The sequence below is a fragment of the Calidris pugnax genome, unplaced genomic scaffold (genome assembly GCF_001431845.1).
Source record: "Calidris pugnax isolate Ruff unplaced genomic scaffold, ASM143184v1 scaffold111, whole genome shotgun sequence".
NCBI classification, from domain to species: Eukaryota; Metazoa; Chordata; class Aves; order Charadriiformes; family Scolopacidae; genus Calidris; species Calidris pugnax.
The window spans coordinates 8,159,386-8,182,673 of NW_015090872.1; the positions used below are offsets into that span (position 1 = coordinate 8,159,386).

The window sequence follows — 23,288 nt, forward strand, 5'->3', positions numbered from 1 at the left end:
AGTTTAAAATTATTTCCTTTAGCTCATATGAAATAATACATTGTACCTTAATTTTTAGCTGTTTCAGCGAATACACTTAAAGGTGCATTAAGGAAGGAGAAATTGACATTAACTGCCTCCCTGCTTGTCAGTTTACTTACAATCTTTTTCCTTATTTAAAAGCATCTTGAGGTGGTTGGAGGTTGAGCTCCTTATCTCAGTGTGAGGGACTGCAAGGGGGAAAGATGCGTTCCTTTGGACTTTATTTTCTTGTTGAAATACATGGAGTCAGCATGACTTAAAAAATAATTGAGCAACTGAAACAGAGGTGCTATCTTGTATTGCAGAGCTAAGGAAGAACAGTCTTGCTGTTGGTAGAGTGTGTTAATTGAAAGCATGTTGGCTACCAAGCTGTCCCGGCCTCTCCTCAACTTCCCTGTGAAGGCCCTGAATTTCAAGGACACACGGAATCGCTTCAGGTAAGTAACTTGGTAGAGAAGAAAGAACAAGATCTTGAGTAAAGCATACATTGAGAGCCAATTCGATTTCAGCGGGGCAGTTTATTTACAGAATCATGGGATGGTTGCGGTTGGAAGGGACCTCTAGAGGTCATCTGATCCAACCACCATGCTCAAGCAACGCCTCCTAGAGCTGATTGCCCAGGACCAAGTCCAGATGGCTTTTGAACATCTCCAAGGATGGAGATTCCACAATCTCCCTGGAGAGCTTGTGCCAGGGCTCAGTCATTGAGCAGAGCATAGAGTAGATGGACTCAATATGCCGGGAGGGGGTGGCAATATGGATTTTTTTTATGGTTGGACAGCCGTTCGCAGTCAAAAGGGGATTGACTACAACATCAACTCAGTGTCAAGCAAAGATTTACTCCTGAATATCAGCAAGTAGGCCTTGCTGCAGTGCGAGGAACTGTCATATATTTCTGTGACTTCATTAGAGGGGCAATGAATCACATGAAATGAGAAAGCTGAGAGGGAGAGTTTTAGTGAGAAATGGAGGCGGCCTGAGTAATGAAGGTGCTTTTTTCTGAACATGAACAGAAAATTACCTAATTCTAGTTCTTAGCTTTGAAAATAATACCTTTTATATTGCTATATGATGGGAACCCTACTAGTCCAAATTCAGGGCCAGTGGAGTCCTTTCACTGGCTTTGCTTTAGAGCAGGGTTCCCAAACAATGGTATGTACCACTAATTGTACATTAGCCATTTAAAAGTGGCTCATGGCTTGCTAAGCAAGAGCTGCCACCTCCAGTGTTGTTCTACTGCTGTTGATAGTGGTGTCCAGCACCACCACCGTCAAGAGCAAAGTTGTAGAGAGCAGAGATAGCCAAGCTGCTAGAGATTTCCTGTGCAAACAGAAATAGGCCTTTTATCTTCTCTTTACTCCGCAAACACCAAAGCTGCACCAGCAGGAATCTGCTGTGGCCTTAAAAAAGCAACTTCATGTTTTAATAACTTGAGAAAAGAATTTTCGGCATATTCTTTTGTTTGTTTGTTTCTTCTTCTTTTGGTTTGCTTACTGTGTATTTGTGCTTTGTGCATCTTGTAGTCAGGGCAAAAATGTGTTGAATTTTTTTAAGTACCCACAAGCTGCTACACCTGAAATGGAAACCCAACTGTTCATCTGAAAGACAGTGTTGTCGCTATACCAGTATCTTAATGCACTGAGGTAGCATTTATATACTTGACTCTTCAAGCTGAGGACTGCTGAACAAAAGCGAATGCATGGTTACGAGCACAGATTCAATCTGAGAACCATCTGTGCATTTTAAAACTCTCTGTTGTGGTCTCTAGCATTCAGTCCTGCAGAATGACAAAAATGGCTCATGGTGTATTGGTGGACTGTGTGGGGGCTAACATTGCATATGTGTCATAGCTGGTTCCTCTAATGACATTCCTGCTGATCAGCAGCCAGCATCTATTTTATGCCCTTGCCTTCAGGTCAAGGTAGGCAGAATGTCAAGTAGTTATTCTCTGCAGTTTATTGTGAATAGAGTGCAGCAAATCAGTGCTCTGCAGTGAAATAGCAGGACCAGACACGACACTGAAAAATAAAAATCAAGTTCATGCAACTAAAAGAAATGTTGAGAACGTTTCTGGGCACTTTGAGACACACCAAGGAGCTTCTTGTTGAGATAAAAGTTCCGAGCCGGGACTGCAGGTCAGTGATGTTAACACAGACTTTGCCTGGGGACTGACCTTTGCAGCAATTAAATTGGCTGTAGCTATTTCAAGAGCTGATTTGGCTTGTGACACTCAAAGTTAGAAAAAGAGCTAAACTGTTGCAGGAAGGTGAGTGGACAGCGTTGCCTGAATATAAATCAGCTCCTTTTCCATGTGGTTCAGAGCTTCTGCCCTAGCAGAACTTGTTTCTAGCCTTGTTTTCCTCAGATGCAGCTCAGAGGCCGGTGTGTCTGCAGATTGCTGTTCAGTGTAGCACAGGGCACCCTGGGAGCACCTGAGCAGGAGATGTCTGTCTGAGCAGGAGATAATTTTGAATGATTGTGCAAATTCGCTTAGAAGATAAAAGAGTGGCCTGGAAGATAAGCTTTGCTGAGGGATGGATATTGTTAGAGGGGCCAGAGGGTAGATGAAGTACAGCAAGTCTAGGGGAAGGCCAGAAGGCCCTGGGACAGCCATGCCAGTGCCCAAAGCAACAGTGAAAAAGCTGGTATAGTCCAGAGAGCTGGCTGGCAAGGCCAGAGGCTAGGGTCACTCTGGCCTGTTGTCTAGGCCCAGCTTTGATGAAGATGCCAAGACCTGAGACAGCATGATGCTACTGGGAGCATAGCTTTTTCTAAATAGAATCCCACTCCTTGGAAGGCATTGTTGCCTTGCTCTGGTCTGTCTTTGTGAACATGGTTTATCTTCCTGGGAGTCAGACATACTGTGCAGAGCAGCTTCAGATTTGCATGGCAGGTATTGCTCAGAGACGTGTCTGTTAGCTCTTCTTCTGCAGAGGAAAAAGTGTCATCCAAGGTGACAGAAGGGTGGTCCTGCATGTAAAAGCAGTGAGAGAGATCCAAGCAAATTCAGCCTTAGGCTAGGTATCAGAGACAATGCCACAGCAGAATACTTTCATTAGACAAATTAATAACTTCCCCTACCCCAGCTTCGTGCAACTCTTGAGTGAGAGTGTTGTTGCTGTTGGAAATGAAAACACTGTACTGCCCATTTTGTGGGTGGAAGCAGCTCGGTGCCTCCAGACCAGGCTTGGTAATATCCAGATAGCTTCTGCAGCTGGAAATAGCATCAAGGTCTTTTGAGAAACAAATGTTTCATACTGTAGGAAACACGGAGGCTCAGACTAAGGAGAACTGTAGACTGGATTCTGTCTTCTCAAATGACAGTCCGCATCATGTGTATAGGCAACACTACATTCCTTTTCACGTGTAAGCTGCAGCACCAGGGTACGGGACAAGATATTCTGTGCCTGATTGTTCTGTTGTTGTTGTTTTTTTTTAACAGGCCTGTGCAAAGATTTTGCTTCCCTCTCTTGTCCCCGTGTGGCAGCCGCTCTTATGCAAGTGACGTTGATCAGGTGAGCGTGATTGTGGTTTCCAGGAACTAGTTCTGCTGAGCTGGGGTTTTAAAATCCCTGAAGCCTGGTGACCAAATTCTTCTTTCTGATCTGCCAGAAAGACTCCGAGCTGGACCTCTCCAACATACTCCACATTCTTTCCTAGCACAGAGCTTCCATTGACGTAGCACGGTACATGCTGCTAGGGATGGAAATAAACAATCAGACTAGTGGTTTTTTTCTATTTTTGGAACTCACTCAGCAGATGAAATCTTTCACCTTAGAGTGGAGGGAATTTGCATGACAAATTCTTGATAAAACACACTTTCTGGAGCGTGATTGTGTAAAGAGACATAAATAAATCGGTGTGTCCTCACCTCTTGATCTGGAGAGTGGCCACCTTCTTTAACAGCCCTCTCCTTGAAGGGAGCTTGATTGCCAGGAACAGTGCCAGGTAGAAAGAAGGGGGATGTTTTGCCCTCTTGCCTGTCTTGTGGTACAGAACTCAGCACTGTAGCAGTGCTAGAGCATACATATTTTGCTCCATAGCCCTGGGACAGAGTCTCAGAGGAATTCAGATATGGTCCTGCATCACTACTGGGCTTCCAGTGTGACTCTGATCAGTCCCTGTATATGCTAGGGAAAGCCAAAATTCTCATTTTTTAAAAGAGAGGAGTTGAAATGAATTGCAAGTAATTATTATCTAATCCCACCCACAGCTGCACCTTGCTGCACATGCACTTGTTGCTTCTGAATGTCTGATACACTATGCGATTTTTAACATGTCACTTAGCTGCTGCCTCTCCTCGGGTTAGAAGAAGGAAGGAGGTATACTTCTATTTAAATTTTAAGTTGGAAAAATAAGAAGACCAAAAACCAAGCAAACAAAAAGACTGATGACCAACTGGTCTTAATTTCAAATATTAAACCCACTTGATTCTGCTTAGCTTTTAAAACCCAGCACCGGAGGGTTTATGTGCCAGAGAGAGAAAGATGAGTCAGTAAAGTTCACCCATATCTTTTCTTCAGTCAAGCCTTCTTCCCCATGCCCTGTGGGCTGCATGGCACAGAAGAATGGACTCCTGCCTGCTTTGAACATATAGGAACAGTTCCTACTGCAGGGAAAACATGTCTTGGGAACTGTCTGGTATATTTTCAGATTTCAACATGAATGTGAACTGCCAGAGAATGGTGGTTTTCTTGGTCTCTTAAGAGCCTGTTGCCAGAGGTGCCGAGCTTCTCTTTGTGTTGGGAGGACAGTGATCCTGCCTCACTGGAGTGAACTTGATATGAAACCTTTGTTTCTTGTCTTCAGGAGGCACTGGGTGGCAGTAGCTGGCAATGAGTGTAGAGAACATCCCTGGAACAGTCTGCTCCTGGCCAAGGACATGGTTTTGTTCTGTTCACTGCAAGTCACTGATTTCAAATACTCGGTTCCAGTGTGTTCTGTTTTGTTTTGCAGATTGGCAGCAGAGCTGTGCTTATAACAGGTTGTGACTCAGGATTTGGATTTGCCTTGGCCAAACACCTGCATGCCAAAGGCTTCATTATTTATGCTGGCTGCCTGCAAAAGGTAGGGAAAACAAAAACTGTATTCTTCTCCTATGGCACGTGCAGAGACACTTATCAAATCCGATCTTCTTTCTGCAGAGCTTTCTGTCAAGGAGAGGGAGGGTGGTCCCAAAGGGAAAGACATGGGTGCTTGAATTCCATAGAGCATAACCTGGTCTAGACCAGAACTGGGACTGAATGGTATCTGGGGAGGTTTTTATTTGAATCACCACATTGTCATCTGTTCCATATCTGATGGACCGGAAAGCCAAATCTAATTTTATCTGTTTATCCACAAGCAAATTTGGGGATCAGGTGGAGTCTGGTTCCTTTGGCCCTGCTCTCAGATTATACATATTTATGCAGGGTTTATTTTGATTAATTATGACATACACCAAGCCACCAGTGATTTTATGGCATGTGGCATGAGCATGTTTTTCTGTATTCATGAGTACAGCCATGCCTTAGTGTGTAATGAGGGTCTCCTGAAATTGCTGCGAAGGCGATAGAATTCTACTAGTGCAAACGGGAGCAGAATCAGGCCACAAATAGCTTAGCAACAGTCTTGATACACTCTGCAGGAGCACTCTGTATGGCCAGAGATGCCTGGTCATGGAGAACAGGAGAGAGCTTTAGCCTCTCTCTCCTTGTGAAGCACTGCACTGTTCAGCTGCATGGCCGTTTCCCAACAGAAACAAACTTAGTCCTCAAGATATCCTGGGGTGGGTCAGTTATTTTGATCCTAGTCTTTTAGCTCACAACTATAAATGTAACTTGAATATTTATATTATCTAAAGAGAATTTGCTGGGTGTTTTCTAATGTTATCAATACTTTTTCTGCTGTTATTTTTTTCCATTATTACTAAGTTTTGTTTAAATTACTGCTTTCTTCCTGCGTCATTTTTTCAGAAGAGAAGTTTGTGTTCCGATAGCTCTGTCCTTTGTGGTGTCTCAGCTTTGGGTCAAGGGTTTTTGTTAACCTGGGCTCCCTCTACAGGCTTCACAGCAGAACAAGTCACCTCTTATATACTGCTGCTTTTCAAAAGGTGTCGAGAGGGGGTAGAGGGGTACATTTTTGGCAGCTGTTACCACTCAGCTTTTGTAACTGAAGATCAACTTTAGAGAATATAAGAACATTGCAGACTTAAAAACCACTGTTTAGAATAATAGTCTGCCTCTATGTTGACAGCAGCCAAAAAATTTGAAAGCTGCAAAATTACTTCTGGGTTTCACTTCCTCTGTGTGAGCTGCCAGAAAGACACAATTTTCAGTGCGGATGTCTGTAACTGTCAATGAAACTTCCCTTCCATTTTGGTGTCTTCAGTACTCATTCTGCTGAATGCATGTTAGTGGAAAATCTTGGCCTCTGGCAATTTTGCAGCATGCCAGAACGGTTTTAGGCTTTGATCAATATTTAATTCCTTGCCAAAAATCTGCAGAAAGCTTTGCTGTATCGCTGTGTAATTAAATATTGCTTCTTTAGCTGGACTCACATGCCACGTTCCAAAATCTTTTGCTATGGCAAGACTGGTAACAGCAGTTGTCATCAGAAAAATACTGTAAAATGCCAAAGCTCCTAAGTTAACAGGTTAGCCCCTTTTTTTTTGTCTTCAGGCCATATACTTTATGCAGAACTGCTCTGTAGAACTAAAACAAGTTCAGGAGACTGAGCTGATTTCTCCTGGTGCCACAGGTTTCACTTGCAACATCATAAGCAGAATTCTGATCAGTGTAATTATTGCTGGTGCTGATTTTAGGGGCAGAAAAGCCTGGTGTGGTTTTAGATACTAGATAGAAATAAGAAGCATCATCTTTTGCTTGGGTATATTTAACCTAGCTCTGATAGAGAGGAAATGACTATGAAACTTCAGTGTTATTTTCATGGGACTGTTTTTCACAGCACACCTGCACCTCAGAAACATACACCAGCCTGGGGGGAGCCATCGTGTCCTCAGGGTATGCATTGTTCTTAGGAACGTCACATCTTTATTGCAGATTAAAAGTGTGTGCAGTGCTGACTATTCATTGGGAAAGGGTTCCTAGAGTGGCCAGATTCTGAGCACCTGACTGTGTTTTTACTGAAGGAGACCTGAGGGAGGTGTTCAGAGCCATGACTGAGAGGACTCCAAGGATGAACCTGTGCTAACAGTATGCTATTTCACACACAGTTTCTTTTTAACGTTTTCACTGGCAAAAATATTCATCTGAGAGTTGTGTTGATGCTTTATTGCCAAAAGACAGTGGTAGACTGGATCCTGTGAAAGATCATGTTGCAGCTGTCTTATTTTTTCCTCTTTGGTTAATAGCTGGAGGAGCCAGCTGACACAAGATGAAGAAGGTATTTTTCCATCAGCATCTGTTACCAGTGAACATATGTGATGTTTGTCACGGCTGTCAGGAGTGTGGTGGAACCCCTGTTGCTTTGCTTTGTGTGCTCAGGCCTGGTGGGGCTTGCAGGGGGATGAGAAGGCAGAGGCTCTCTGAGCAAGCCAGCATGCAGGCCTCTTACTGTATGTAGGGCTCAACAAGAGTGCTCAGAGCTATAGGGTGTTTAAACACTGCTTCAAGGACACACTGATAAAGATACAAGCTGAAGTTCATGGGCCCCAGAGGACGACCATGGAAAGAGGAAGACGAGGCAGCAGTGTGCTTTTTCAGTATGCAAGAGCTGGTCCCTCTTGCCATGGGGACAGCGGACCCTGGGGCTGACAGCAGAGACGTGCTGGTCTCTTGGCACAGCATGAGAAGGACCTTCCAGTGCTGCGTGTGGGCCCAGCGGTTGTGGGATGGGCTGCATCTCATGCCAAGAGAGCATGATACAATCACAGGGTGCCTGGCTTTAACACCACCCATCTGCTTTTTCTGAAGAGCTAAGGGAAGGGCCCTGTGGATGTGGGTTAGTGCCTAGAGTCCCAACTTTTGGCCAGGTTGTCTCTTTGCTGAGACAACCCTGTAAGGGACGAAGAAGAGGACACTGTGAAGGTCCTAGTAGAGCTTATGAGGCCTCTGAATCTGGTGTGTTGCTGTGACCCAGATGTTTTGTAGCATCTCACAGACCTGAGATTGGAGAACGAGAGACCTGGACCTTATTGTTCTTCCTCTTCCCTTTAGCCATATCTGCTGTTTCCCAGAGACTTGCATGCTTGCATTTGCTAATTCCCTGCTGGCGTTCCCACATGTGCCACTTGTGTGCTTCTCAGTGCTTTGTCCTATGCACTGGCTTGGGCACCATAGTCCGTTTGAGTGAGCAGCAAACGTAGCACAAAACTCTGTTTTCAGTCCCCATGATAACAAACACCACTAAGCTGTGCATGGGACTCTTAACTGCTTCGTTTTGTATGCAATATGCTTCCGTGTGACCAGGGTGCAGTAGATGCCTTCTCTTAAGGGCAAACACTAACCGGTATTAACAGTCTGCGATGGAGTGAGGAAGGGTTGAGAAGAAGGCAGAGGAGATGTCAGGTACTTAATTTAGTGAACTGTCTGTGAGCACAGTGGATAAGCCCAAGAATGAGAGGAGCCAGAAGAAAGTTTTTTAGAAGATGAGTGGCACAGAAACAGGGGGATGTATGACCCCCCTTGTGTGGTATCTAAAGCGTGATGTCTGAAGGGAGCTCCTGCTCAGGGGAGCAAATGTGCAGCCTGGGTTCAGGCTGCAGAGATGAGGACCAACTCATTGACAACTGACTGCTGGCAGTCTCTGACAGGGAGCGCCTGTGGCTCTAGGTGTTCAGAACAATCTAATGTCATTCAGCAGTCAGGAAATAGCCCTGCTATGAAGAACTGGCCTGTTCTAGGTCAGAGAAAAAAAGCTATCTAAAAAAGCCTCATCTATCAGGAGTGAAGAGCATTCTGAAGCCTGCCTGCTGATGCTGACACAGCAAGCGGAGCTACCTGGAGGGTTGAGCAGTGGGGAAAGAAGAGATAGTATGGGACACACTCCATGTCTAGCCTGTTAAAAGTAAAAGACTTCCAGTGAAGGATGATATTGAGAGGACAGAGGGAGTTTCTTACAGTAAAGACAAGGATGTTCCCCAAAAGTGATTATTTTCAGAGCTAGACCTCACCATCCCCTACAAAAGTTCCCTGGAATGGCCAGCACAGTCCAGCAGCTTATAACCATGGGAGTGATTCAGGAACAGTCTCAAACTCGTATTAATATGCCATGTGTGTGCTGGAAGAACCATGGCCAGGCTTCACTGCCGTGAAGGGACTAGCCCTGGGCACGGCAGCCTTGGTTGCTGGCAGTGTCTGGCCCATGGGAAAGGCATCTTGGGGGCTGGCTGCAGTGAATTGGCTGGGCTGTGAGTCCAGTGTGGGCTGTGAGTCCAGTGTGTCTGTACTGGGGGAATCTGTTGTTCTGAGCTAAGAAAAAAGGGGGTATGTCTGTACTGGGGGAATCTGTTGTTCTGAGCTAAGAAAAAAGGAGTGGAGATGGGAAATAGGAATGAAAAAAAGCTCAGAGGGGGAGGCAGAGAAGAGAGCAAGATGTTGGAAAAGATGCTGGGGAGAATTGCTAGCAGGCAAGCTGGACAGGCACTTGGTGGAGGACTCTGGAGGAGTCCATGGGAGGCAGTAGGTACATTTCCCAGCAGTGGGAGCTGTGTCCGTGGATCAACTGAAGGGAGAGAGCAGTGGGCAGGCAGTCCCTCTTCTAGGACTATTGCTCTCAGAGCTGGCAAGGTGACTGAGAAGCATGTGCAATGTACGTGTGCAGCCACTCATTGCCTGTTTTATACCATTTCCCTGCCGTGCTATTTGTTGTGCCCCATATGCAAGCCACAGTGAGGCTGGCACCACACTCCCACCACTGCGGCAGTGGGATATAGCTTGAACTCAGGAGCTTGTACTGGGCAGGAGTTGCCTTGCTGGGGCAGGTCCAGCTCTGGCTGCTTTCTTGGCGGTCGAAGCAGTTGGTACCCGCTGACTTGGTGGCAGGGCTCCTGGTCAGATGGAGATGCTCGAGGAATGGTGTTCTGCAGGAGCAGCCCTGTCTGTTCCCCTTCCTCTTAGAGCTGCAGGACTGTCCTGATTATTCCGTGACTGCCCTGTACACTCTCTTCTGCTTGATTTGATGGTTGTTATGCATTTGATATTCACAAGCCTTTTGGCCAGATTCAAACCAGCACTTTCTTCCCCTCTAGGACAAGGGAGAGGGTGGCTCCAAGGATCTGGACAACATGAAGAGTGATCGAATGAGAACAGTCCAGCTCAATGTCTGTGACAGCAAAGAAGTGGACCGAGCCGTGGAGCACGTCAGCAGCAGCCTGGAGGACCCAGAGAAAGGTACTTAGGTGCAATGGGCTCTAAGGTCACATAGGTGGCAGGAGCTCCCTCAGCTGGGCTCTGAGAGCTTTTTCAGGGCGTATTTCAAAAGCTGAGCACATGATTGAAGGGCACAGAGCTTCGAGGAGCAGCAGTGCAGAGCAAATGGCCTGTTTAAATGTTGTGCCATATCAGAAAGCAGCTTGCTACTTAGGATGGCATCTACAAAGAAAACTGCTTTTTTCTCCACTAGCTCCTATAGGGACATTAGCAGAAATCAGGGTGGTGGTCAAGGCCCTGGGATTAGCGCTTTATTCTTGTGAGCTGAAGTTTTTTCCCCTAAAGAACATACACACTTCAACACATAAAGGTTGTTTAAAAGCAAAACAACCAGTAATGTTTTATTTGGGATTTTGCATAAACCCATTTCGTCTACTTTTCTTTATTTTTTATGTATGGATCTTCTGTGTAAATGAAGTTTTCTAGCCGTGTATTCTCAGGCTTAGGCCAGGATGAAGTTGCCTTTTCTGGCTGTTTCTGAGAACACGGATCTGGACACAGTCAGTCAACAGATAACAGTGAGTTTTTCTGGACCACAGAGAGAAGCTATCCCAGACCTTTATCAGTCTGTTTCCTGTGCAATTAGGATATTACATGAAATGAGTTCATTTTATTCCTAATTCCTTTTTAGTCTTTCTTTTCACTGCCAAATGAGTTGGTCGCTTCAGTTGTTGCCATCTTGATTGCAGCAGAATAAAAGGCAGAGGCCGTGGCATGTGTGCCCACCCATGTCCACCCACACCTACATCCCCCTACCCAGCATTGTAGTCATTCTAGTTTTTATGGTGACACAAGAGATTTTACTTGGAAAGAATTACTCTTTTGTTTCTTACAAGGTCTTTCCTACTATTATTTGCATTTAGTGACTATATTATATTTTGCTTCTTTTAAAAAAATTATGACGGATAAAAAGAGAATGGCAAGGAGAACAGCTTAGACAAGGCTGAAGTTAGTTCTCTGCGGACTTAGAACTTCCTGGGAAGCCTCATTCATGGTACTTCGTGGTGTGGCTGCCTTCTTGGGCAGTCCAGGCAGATTTGACTCTGGTTATATTTGCTCAGGAGGCTGAAGTTCACTCTGGACTCTCTTCTGTCGGGCGTCCATCATTACAAGTCATAACGAAAAGCTCTGTTGTGTGGTTCAGTAATTTATTAGCAGGACCTTTTCCATGCTGCTCTCATTAGTCTCACAGAGGGAAAGCTTTCTGCTTGATTTTTGTCTTCTAGGGCTCTGGGGCCTGGTTAACAATGCTGGGATCTCCACATTCGGGGAAGTCGAGTTCACCAGCATGGACACCTACATGGAGGTAGCTGAAGTGAACCTGTGGGGGACTGTGCGGACCACCAAAGCTTTCCTCCCACTCATCCGGAGGTCAAAGGGTGAGTGATCACCTTCTGAGGGGCACTCTCTGGAGCAAGTCCCTCATCCTGCCCCATGTTTTGCTGTGTTAGAGGCCAAAAGGTCTACTACACTTCTCTCTGTACCACTGGCCACCTTCATACCTTTACAGAGAGAGTGTGACCCACAGCATACACACAAGTGACAGATTTCCTGACTGCTCTGAGATACACAGCAAAGCAGCAGTCCTGAAAACCATCTGTGCTGCCTTCTCCTGCAACATCCCACGCAAGATCTAATCCGTCATACCTTCTTTTACCTGCTCAGAAGCTGCAGCTCACCCTAAATTCCCACGCCAGGAGCAATCCTCCCCTCTGTACAAAAAGCAGCCGTGCCGGTGCTGCAGGGTGGGCAGCAGCAGTGTGCTGTCACGTGCTTCTTGCAGGGAACTTGGCAGCTGGGCTCTGTGTTACTTTGGGACCTCTGAATGAATGAGAGGTGGGATTTGTCCAGCGAAGGAATGCAGAGCTGGAGCTTGTGTGGGTGCCAGCGTAAAGGGGCAAAAGCTTTCCTGTGTTAGTGCCAACTACCTGACTAAGTGAGAATAATTTTTACTCTTGAGGCATCTGCAGACGTTAACAATGTTGTCCTGTGCTGCAGACCTCGGCTGGATGTGGCCCAGGCAGCATTTCTTCCACATGAAAGGGTATCCACTTTTGTGGTCAGAGTTTCTAACACAACTCGGCAATGAGCTCTGATAAAAAGTGCAGAGAACTGCAACCTCTGATTAGTCTGCAGCATCCAGTGTCCTACCTGCATTCTCCCAGCTGAAATGGATGGCTTCTGGAGAGGAGAAAGTCCCCGGTTCTGTGCCTGGAGCCATAATCCAGCCGTCACACAGAAAAGGGTGCAGTGGACTTAGGCTGCTCTGCCCATTTGTGGTGCAGGAGCAATCTATTCCCTTTTAAGAGGCAGGTATTATAAGCCACCATTGGGCTTCCGGATTTTGTGCCTTTGACTTGCAAATAAACAAGCTCAGCCTTGGTGCTAGAGGGTTGCTTTGCTGCTGCCTCCTTATGTCTGGGCTCAGCTCGGATTGCTGCTGAGCAATCCTATTCCCACCGTGTGGGCTCTGTCCAGCCTCTGCTGTGTTCCCCATAGCACTGAGCTTTGTGTGTCACCGTGTGCCTGTTCCCTCAGCTATTATGAGCCAGGGAGCACAAGCAATGAGCTTGTTCTCCTGCCTGAAGGCCATTCCATAGGACAGCAAAGCTCGGACAGAGCCACGAGCAGCAGTGCAGCAGAGCCCGGCAGCCCTTACGGATGTGCAGCGAGAGGGTGGGTGCACGTTTGGGAATCTGTTGGGTGGTGTCTGTCAGGTATCTGCTCTGGATCAGGTCCCACGGCTCAGCTGTGCTTTGCCTGGCCTTTGCCTAGGTCGTGTGGTGAACATCAGCAGCATGATGGGTCGGATGGGCAGTCCCGCCCGGTCGCCGTACTGTATCACCAAGTTTGGCGTGGAAGCCTTCTCCGACTGCCTGCGGTACGAAATGCAGCCCCAGGGGGTGATGGTCAGCATCGTGGAGCCTGGCAACTTCATAGCTGCCACCAACCTGTACAGCCCCGAGCGAATCAAAGCCATAGCCGACAAAATGTGGGACGAGCTCCCGGAGATCGTGCGCAAAGACTATGGCAGGAAGTACTTCGATGAGCAGGTCAGCAAGATGGAGACGTACTGCAACAGTGGCTCGACAGACACCTCGCCCGTCATCGAAAGCGTGGCCCACGCGCTCACCTCCACGACCCCCTACACGCGCTACCACCCCATGGATTACTACTGGTGGCTGCGCATGCAGATCATGACCCACATGCCTGCTGCCATTTCAGATCGGCTCTATGTCTACTGAGGCCTCGCACTCTTAGGCTGCCCAGGTGGGAAATTTGTTTCAAAGAGAGCATTGTACACACTTCCCATTAGTCATTTTTAAATTTTTCTAACCTCATTCCAGAGTACTGTATTTTAGCTCTAAAGGGTTCATTTAAACATCTGATATAACCTCAAGGGCAGTAACAGTAATAAAGGGCTGAAACATTCATCTTGAGCCATGTCAGCCCCTTATACAGAATCACAGAATCATAGAATCATTTAGGTTGGAAAAGACCCTTGGGATCATCGAGTCCAACCGTCAACCCTACTCTACAAAGTTCTCCCCTACACCATATCCCCCAACACCACATCTAAACGACTCTTAAACGCGTCCAGGTATGGTGACTCAACCACCTTCCTGGGCAGCCTATTCCAATGCCCGACCACTCTTTCTGTGAAAAATTCTTTCTTAATGTTCAGTCTAAACCTATCCTGTTGGAGCTTGAAGCCATTCCCTCTCGTTCTGTCACTAATTACCTGCTAGAAGAGACCAGCACCAACCTCTCTACAATGTCCTTTCAAGTAGTTGTAGAGAGTGATGAGGTCTCCCCTCAACCTCCTCTTCCTCAAACTAAACAGTCTCAGCTCCTTCCACCGCTCTTCATAAGATTGATGCTCCAGGCCCTTCACCAGCTTCGTTGCCCTCCTCTGCACTCGCTCCAGCACCTTGAGATCTCTCTTGTATTGAGGTGCCCAGAACTGGACACAATACTCCAGGTGTGGCCTCACCAGTGCTGTGTATGCGGGGACAATCACCTCCCTACTTCTGCTGGTCACACTATTTCTAATACAAGCCAGGGTGCCATTGGCTTTCTTGGCCACCTGGGCACACTGCTGGCTCGTATTCAGCCACTTGCCAATTAGAACCCCCAAGCCCTTTTCTGCCAGGCAGCTTTCCAGCCACACTTCCCCAAGCCTGTAGCGGTGCATTGGGGTTGTTGTGGCCCAAGTGCAGGACCTGGCACTTGCCCTTGCTGAAGCTCATACCATTAAGGTTGGCCCAATGATCCAATCTATCTAAGTCTCTCTGTAGAGCTTCCCTATCCTCATGTGAATCAACACCCCTGCTTAACTTGGTGTCATCTGCCAACTTGCTGATGATACACCCTATGTCCTTGTCAAGATCGTCAATAAAAATGTTAAACAGAAATGGTCCTAACACTGAGCCCTGAGGCACACCACTTGTGATTTAAATATACCTATATCTAACCTGGCAACAGACCTTTATGCCTTCTTTCGGATCTTCCCAGACACTGATTTGAGATGACCGATCTCTTGATGGCCACAGCAGGTCTGGAATATCCTCATTGTAGATCTGAAAGCATCAGAGGAGCAGTTCAGACTTAGCAGCCTTGCAAGAGAAGCCACATCGAGGAAGATGGGCAGTTATGCTAAATCATGGCTAACTTGGCATGAATTGCTTTTAACTTTAGAGAAAGACACCTAGGACTCAGAATCCAGTTCCTGACAAGACCTTATGTAGTCTTGATTATGCGGTTTGATTAAGTAAATACATATTATAAGTCTTATGAGGAGAGGCTGAGGGAGCTGGGGGTGTTCAGCCCGGAGAAAAGGAGACTGAGGGGAGACCTCCTCCCTCTCTACAACGGCCTGAAAGGATGGTGTAGAGAGGGAGCTGGTCTCTTCTCCCAAGTCACAGGGCAAGAGGAAATGGCCTCCAGTTGCACCAGGGGAGGTTCAGATTGGGTATTAGGAAAAATTGTGACACTGAAAAGGTTATTGCACGTTGGAATGGGCTGCCCAGGGAAGTGGCCGAGGCACCATCCCCTGGAAGTATTTAAAAGACGGGTTGACAGTGCTTAGAGACACAGTTTAGTGATGGGGTTTTTTGTCAGGTTGATGGTTGGACTAGATGATCTTAAAGGTCCCTTCCAACCCAGACAATTCTATGATTCTATTTGTAAGGGGTGCTTCTTAGGCAGGAATGCGTTACGTTTGTGCAGGGACATTGATTCTTTGCTATTTATTTCATGTAATCCTTTTTTTTTTCACCTCAAATGTTAAAATTGTTATTTAAACTGCAATTGTTCTGAAGTGTTTTCAGAATAATTTCTGCTGATGGCCGAACACAATCTTCACAATTCCTGCCTGGGATGCAGCCTTCACACCGTAAAACAGAGTCCCTCCATGCTGTAACGGCAAACCACTGCCTCCTGACGACAGACAGTGTCCAACAGACTTCTCCAGGCCTGGTCATGGTAGCACAGGGCAGAGCAGAGACTTCTTTAGTTTGGGGATCAGAACTCCAAATGCTCAAGGTGCTGAAACCGAGCGACTGATCCTGTCCCTTTCTCTTTGGGAATTATACTGATGAAACCTTAGAGAAAAAGAACCAGTCTCCTTTTCTTGCATGTTTTCTTGCAAAGGAGTTCAATGATCCAGGGATTCAGTCCCACAGACCTTTCCCTCAGAAGTTTCTTACTCACATGAGCATTCCCGGGAGCACCAGCAGCTTTACACACAGCACTGCAGGCAGCAGGATTGGCCCGTAGTAACACTTGTTTTCTCTTCAACAGTAATTGTACATCAGCTCCAGACTTAGTTTGGGGGAAGAATTCACTCCAGCTCCTGTAATTTGTGAGGATCACCTCTGAACAGAGGGAAGCAGGAGGGTTATAGTCACATCAGTGAATGCCGTTCTTACCAGGGACCTCAGTTACACCGAAGTATTTGTACAGCACCTTGCACAGAAGGGCCCTCACTAGGGCCTCTGGGCGCTGTTACAGTGCAGGTGATGATAACAATAACAACTCGCATCGAAGGAGTCACTGAGCTGAAATACATCTAACATGACAGAAATCCAACAGAACGTCCATAACAGTCAAGTTAACTTTAAGAGCAGTTCCATTTCCATGAAGGTTGTTTACATGTCTGAGAAATGTTTGTTTTGTACTGTAAGAAAAAAAAAGAAAAGAAAAAAAAACATAATAGAGTCTTTCATGATGGATGCAGAAGGAGTTAAATTTTTTTAACCTTGAAAGGGGTAAAAAATAATAATTAAAATAACCGTCATTAGTGAAGTTAAAAAGAAGGGATCTCATGTGCTCTAGTAACATACCGTGACATGATCAAACTCCTTTGGCTTAATAAATGTATACATGAATTATAACAAAATTCGGAGGCTCCCACTCTTTATTTTTTAAATATTGAAGATGAAAAGTTCATATTCTGTAGTGGTGGGTTTAGCCCTGAGGCACACCACTTGTGATTTAAATATACCTATATCTAACCTGGCAACAGACCTTTATGCCTTCTTTCGGATCTTCCCAGACACTGATTTGAGATGACCGATCTCTTGATGGCCACAGCAGGTCTGGAATATCCTCATTGTAGATCTGAAAGCATCAGAGGAGCAGTTCAGACTTAGCAGCCTTGCAAGAGAAGCCACATCGAGGAAGATGGGCAGTTATGCTAAATCATGGCTAACTTGGCCGTGGATACGTGCTGCCTTCAGAGGCTGAGTTGCAGTCTTGGGTTTTACATGTCCATGTTGGATCGTGCAAGACTTCTACACAAGTACCAGATGTATCCTGCATCTCGTGACAAATAGACTTAACCCCAACCCCTGGGCTCTGTGTATTCACAGCTCTTAAACCTGCATCTGTCCCGGAATCCCACAGAGGCCTGAAAGGATGGTGTAGAGAGGGAGCTGGTCTCTTCTCCCAAGTCACAGGGCAAGAGGAAATGGCCTCCAGTTGCACCAGGGGAGGTTCAGATTGGGTATTAGGAAAAATTGTGACACTGAAAAGGTTATTGCACGTTGGAATGGGCTGCCCAGGGAAGTGGCCGAGGCACCATCCCCTGGAAGTATTTAAAAGACGGGTTGACAGTGCTTAGAGACACAGTTTAGTGATGGGGTTTTTTGTCAGGTTGATGGTTGGACTAGATGATCTTAAAGGTCCCTTCCAACCCAGACAATTCTATGATTCTATTTGTAAGGGGTGCTTCTTAGGCAGGAATGCGTTACGTTTGTGCAGGGACATTGATTCTTTGCTATTTATTTCATGTAATCCTTTTTTTTTTCACCTCAAATGTTAAAATTGTTATTTAAACTGCAATTGTTCTGAAGTGTTTTCAGAATAATTTCTGCTGATGTCCGAACACAATCTTCACAATTCCTGCCTGGGATGCAGCCTTCACACCGTAAAACAGAGTCCCTCCATGCTGTAACGGCAAACCACTGCCTCCTGACGACAGACAGTGTCCAACAGACTTCTCCAGGCCTGGTCATGGTAGCACAGGGCAGAGCAGAGACTTCTTTAGTTTGGGGATCAGAACTCCAAATGCTCAAGGTGCTGAAACCGAGCGACTGATCCTGTCCCTTTCTCTTTGGGAATTATACTGATGAAACCTTAGAGAAAAAGAACCAGTCTCCTTTTCTTGCATGTTTTCTTGCAAAGGAGTTCAATGATCCAGGGATTCAGTCCCACAGACCTTTCCCTCAGAAGTTTCTTACTCACATGAGCATTCCCGGGAGCACCAGCAGCTTTACACACAGCACTGCAGGCAGCAGGATTGGCCCGTAGTAACACTTGTTTTCTCTTCAACAGTAATTGTACATCAGCTCCAGACTTAGTTTGGGGGAAGAATTCACTCCAGCTCCTGTAATTTGTGAGGATCACCTCTGAACAGAGGGAAGCAGGAGGGTTATAGTCACATCAGTGAATGCCGTTCTTACCAGGGACCTCAGTTACACCGAAGTATTTGTACAGCACCTTGCACAGAAGGGCCCTCACTAGGGCCTCTGGGCGCTGTTACAGTGCAGGTGATGATAACAATAACAACTCGCATCGAAGGAGTCACTGAGCTGAAATACATCTAACATGACAGAAATCCAACAGAACGTCCATAACAGTCAAGTTAACTTTAAGAGCAGTTCCATTTCCATGAAGGTTGTTTACATGTCTGAGAAATGTTTGTTTTGTACTGTAAGAAAAAAAAAGAAAAGAAAAAAAAACATAATAGAGTCTTTCATGATGGATGCAGAAGGAGTTAAATTTTTTTAACCTTGAAAGGGGTAAAAAATAATAATTAAAATAACCGTCATTAGTGAAGTTAAAAAGAAGGGATCTCATGTGCTCTAGTAACATACCGTGACATGATCAAACTCCTTTGGCTTAATAAATGTATACATGAATTATAACAAAATTCGGAGGCTCCCACTCTTTATTTTTTAAATATTGAAGATGAAAAGTTCATATTCTGTAGTGGTGGGTTTTTTTTTAATTTGATGAAGTTCACGCCTGCCGTGGATACGTGCTGCCTTCAGAGGCTGAGTTGCAGTCTTGGGTTTTACATGTCCATGTTGGATCGTGCAAGACTTCTACACAAGTACCAGATGTATCCTGCATCTCGTGACAAATAGACTTAACCCCAACCCCTGGGCTCTGTGTATTCACAGCTCTTAAACCTGCATCTGTCCCGGAATCCCACAGATTACAAAGGATTATTATGGATTATTCCCAGGGAGCAGGAAGAGAAACTGAGCTCCGAAGAGGGGAGGGGATAGAGTCTTTCATGATGGATGCAGAAGGAGTTAAATTTTTTTAACCTTGAAAGGGGTAAAAAATAATAATTAAAATAACCGTCATTAGTGAAGTTAAAAAGAAGGGATCTCATGTGCTCTAGTAACATACCGTGACATGATCAAACTCCTTTGGCTTAATAAATGTATACATGAATTATAACAAAATTCGGAGGCTCCCACTCTTTATTTTTTAAATATTTAAGATGAAAAGCTCATATTCTGTAGTGGTGGGGTTTTTTTAATTTGATGAAGTTCACGCCTGCCGTGGATACGTGCTGCCTTCAGAGGCTGAGTTGCAGTCTTGGGTCTTCCATATCCATGTTGGTTCATGCAAGACTTCTACGCAAGTACCAGATGTATCCTGCATCTCGTGACAAATAGACTTAACCCCAACCCCTGGGCTCTGTGTATTCACAGCTCTTAAACCTGCGTCTGTCCCGGAATCCCACAGATTACAAAGGATTATTATGGATTATTCCCAGGGAGCAGGAAGAGAAACTGAGCTCTGAAGAGGGGAGGGGATGGTGGTGATTCAGCAAGGGCAGGCTCACAACAGGTCACTGACAGACCCAAAATAAAACCTTGGGAGTCTTGACGGCTTCCAGACCTTTGTGATCTTCTCCAGAGTCCTAGCAGTGGTCGCTGCATCTCGTGGTGTAGGGTTATAGCCTAATTTTCCAATATGTGGACTAATCTCTGGGACAAGACATAAGAGTATGACCCACAAGAGGTCCCAACAGGCACAGGCTTGCAAGGCAGAGCAAAACACCTGGATAACAATGTTTGCTGCAGATGATGCAGCAGAAAGAGAAAAGCCTTTACAAGGAAAAGTTCTTGTAGTCTAAAAACTTAGCCCCAAGGTGCTAAGTAACAGAAAAAATCATGCAATTCCGCTTGGGATGCTAGCTCCTGGTTCTACACGTAGTGCTGGGTTTTAATGCAGACATCAATGAGGCTAGATATGGAAAAGACTGAGTGCAGCTGAGTTATCCCAGTTTAGCTCAGAGACCCCCTCAGAGCAAATGTTTAATGGTGCCACCTTCGTTCCCAGCCAGAAAGATGAAGCTGAAGTGATAACTGTGCCTATGTCTCTACACAGCTGCTGTGCTAGAGGCTTCCAAACTCTCCTGCTTGGTGAGTCCACAGGGAGCTCTAAAGCCACCACTCTAGGCCAGAGGAGATGTGACAGCCCCACTGCCCTGTGACATGGTTCACAGGGGATGTGTGGCCACATGCAATGGGGAGGTGATGGTCAGGATGCTCCTGTGCATCGTGGCCACTCCCAGGTTTCTGTGTGAGTTTGGTGGCCAGTTCGTGGTCAGGAGGGCAGCAAGCTGGCTCGTTTTCCTGCTGGGATCTTGGCAATCCCACAATTTCAGGGTTTGCCGAGAAGCGCATTAAAAGCTAATCCCCTCTGGTTTTGCATGACTGTCCCTGAGTCTCAGTGCACTCCAGGTCCTGCCTGCACGGTGCCACCACGGCTCCTGGAATAGCTTCAGCCCACCAAGTTTATTTGGAAATTGAACAAAAACATAGCAAAAGAGGACTCGGCCAGGCACCTGGTCCTCTGCACTCCCCGAGCTGCCTCAGTGGGAGCTTCTGCCCCCTCGGGAGGAGCGGGGGATTCTGGAGGGGTCAGTTTGCAGCAGTGCCCACCCCTGGGCTCTAGTCTGATCCCATCTGGCTGGAGAGAGGGCTCTCTCTTCCCGAATTTCTTGCCAAGCAAAGACCGTTGACGATGACACAACAGATGTCACCGTGCAGCATCCCTTGGGCAACCTGGAGTTAAAAATAACTTTCCTTTGTGTGGTGGGAGGCAGCAGAGATGGGGTAATTTTAACTACAGCTGTTACATCTTGTTCTGAGCATTAACGAGGATATCATAAAGTCCTACCCACTTGAGAACTTTCTGCTGCTGGTGATGAGGGTGGTGAATGCTGCGTTTGAGACCCCTCACTGCCACGTTACCCGGATGAAGTGCGGGGATTTCCCAGCTAAAATCCTTTCACAGCTGGGAGGCCGCACAGCTTTGGGAGAGCCGATCCCAAGCCGATCCCAAGCCCACAGCTCCCACATCCTGGCAGAGGCCTGGCACGGGGTCCCCCCCGGGGGTCTCAGCCCCATGGGTCTGTATGGGACTGAGGGTCCTGGAGTGGCAGTTGGGACACGGGGCTGCTCTGGATACAGGAAAGAGGAAAGGACCGCTCCTGTTGAGGCAGCATTAAACAGCTGAGCGCAGGGTGTCTTCCCCAATTGAATTAAATACAACAATTAAATAGATACTCAATTAAATATGAGTGGCTCAGTTGCTGAGCTGCAAAGTCAAATCCCTGTCTGGACTGAGGCTGGACTGAGGCCAAGGGGCCTTGCTGCAGAGCGTATGTGCAGCTGCTGGTACGTCCTGGACGATGGCTTTGAAAAGCAATTATCTTCCCAGCAAACAAGAGGGGAATCGTAAGTGTAAGTGACAGAAGATCTAATGACACCTCCCACTTTGAAAAGCAATTATCTTCCAGCAAACAAGAGGAGAATCGTAAGCGTAAGTGACAGAAGATCTAATGACACCTCCCTGGGGAGATACCACTCAGGAGCACCGCACCGGTTTCTCTTCCCTCTCTCCCAACAGGGATGTGGGGGTTGCTGTGCAGCCCCGGGGTGCTGCAGAGTTCAACTGGTGGTTCCCTGTGCGAGCTGACGTGCTGGCCTGGTACCACCAACGCAGCGAGCTCTTCCTCACCGTGCACGAGTGCAAGAAGCAGGAGACTCCAGGGCCAGGAGCAGCCCATGCACCCATCACAAGGATGGCAGGTAGCACTGGCAGTGCCACCCCCTGCTCGTCACCACCCGTCCATCACAGCCCTCGCTGGGTGGTGGGTGAAGGGGATGCTGTGAATGTGCCCTAATTTTAGCAGTCAGCTGGGGACTTTCACCCATGACCACACATCTTGCGGTGGCACAGATACCATTGTGTGGTGCTGCGGCAACCGGTGAGGGACAGGGGGAGGCAGCCACCTACCACCTTCCACCTCCCCAGGACTTGAGGACTGCTTGGGAAATGGCTGATGAGGCTGCTCTGCTTCCACAGCCAGAAGGCAGCTCGCTGCGGTCTGCGGGAAGCGCAGGGGCGAGGAGCCTGGCTAAGATGTAGGTTGCTATCTTAACATAATTTTTGCCAACACAGTGTTTTGAGTGTGGTTATTCAAAGATGTGTTTTTGTCAGCATCTGTCCCCGATCACAGATGAGTTTCTGTCTTTCTGGGTCTCTACCACCGCAGTGAATTGGAAGAGGGGCTGGACCTGGGTGCAGGCTCCTCCCTTCCCTAGCACAAGGTTGTGTAATTATTTGTGTGATGTGGGACATCTTCAGTAGAAAAGCCTGGGAGACCTGTCCTCACCTCCCACATGAGTCCTGGGGAAACAGAGTCTCCCAAAGTGGGGGTGCTCTGGTTTCACAGCCATGCAGCAACAGGGTCGTCCCACCTGCAAACCAGTTGGGATATGAGTGTGGTGCTGAGGAGCTGTGTCCTGGAAGCCACAGCCTCACTGCAGCCACTCCAGGTGTGCAGCCCTCGGAGGGGACTTCAGCCCGTCCTCCCTTTGCATTTCTGACAAGCTTAAACATGCTGGTCCCTGGGGTATTTGCTCCCCTCACTGCTTACCTCTCCATCAGCACACAGGGCCAGGCTCTGAGCAGGGGTCACGCCTTTCCCGAGGGAAAAGACAACACAGGAGACTAAAATCCCCCTCCTGGGCTTCGACAGGTATTCATCCTACGGCACAACCTGACTTTATTTTCCGGGCAGACTCACAGGTTGGGAAGTAACAGGAGCCTGCTCTCCCTCTCCCCAAATACCCACACACCAAACCCCCAGAAAGCTCCTTCCTGGAGCTGGGGGTAAAAGTGTGAATGTTCCCATCCTCGTTTCTCCCTCGGCTGTGAATGTCAGAGCAGTAGCATAAAAAATGTAATCTCCGGAGCGATCACTGTGGTGGTATTTCTGACTTTGCCTGGAGCAGGATGGACCATAAATCTTCCAAGATAACATGTTGCTGCAGAGACTCCCAGCCAGTTTTTCAGGCCTCA

General features: G+C 46.9%; 1 protein-coding gene across 2 annotated transcripts; it reads left to right on the plus strand.

Moving 5' to 3' along the window:
• The first annotated feature begins 304 nt into the window (after positions 1–304).
• Positions 305–21,849, plus strand: BDH1 (3-hydroxybutyrate dehydrogenase, type 1). Of its 2 annotated transcripts, XM_014945917.1 has the most exons (7): positions 305–458; positions 3,464–3,536; positions 4,978–5,088; positions 10,211–10,352; positions 11,618–11,770; positions 13,167–13,661; positions 21,831–21,849. In XM_014945917.1, exons 1-6 carry the CDS (start codon positions 376–378, stop codon positions 13,634–13,636), a joined length of 1,032 nt encoding a protein of 343 aa, XP_014801403.1. In that variant the 5' UTR covers positions 305–375; the 3' UTR covers positions 13,637–13,661; positions 21,831–21,849. The 2 variants fall into 2 exon arrangements, with proteins under 2 accessions (XP_014801403.1, XP_014801402.1); XM_014945916.1 differs by lacking the exon at positions 21,831–21,849 and having other exon boundaries at positions 13,167–13,825.
• Positions 21,850–23,288: the final 1,439 nt, after the last annotated feature.

What these genes read in the sequence shown, in the direction of transcription:
- BDH1 (XM_014945917.1), top strand. Translation starts at nt 376, where the DNA reads ATGTTGGCTACCAAGCTGTCCCGGCCTCTCCTCAACTTCCCTGTGAAG. An exon ending in GACACACGGAATCGCTTCAG is followed by an intron (nt 459 to 3,463) that starts GTAAGTAACTTG and finishes TTTTTTTAACAG; the next exon opens with GCCTGTGCAAAGATTTTGCT. An exon ending in ATGCTGGCTGCCTGCAAAAG is followed by an intron (nt 5,089 to 10,210) that starts GTAGGGAAAACA and finishes CTTCCCCTCTAG; the next exon opens with GACAAGGGAGAGGGTGGCTC.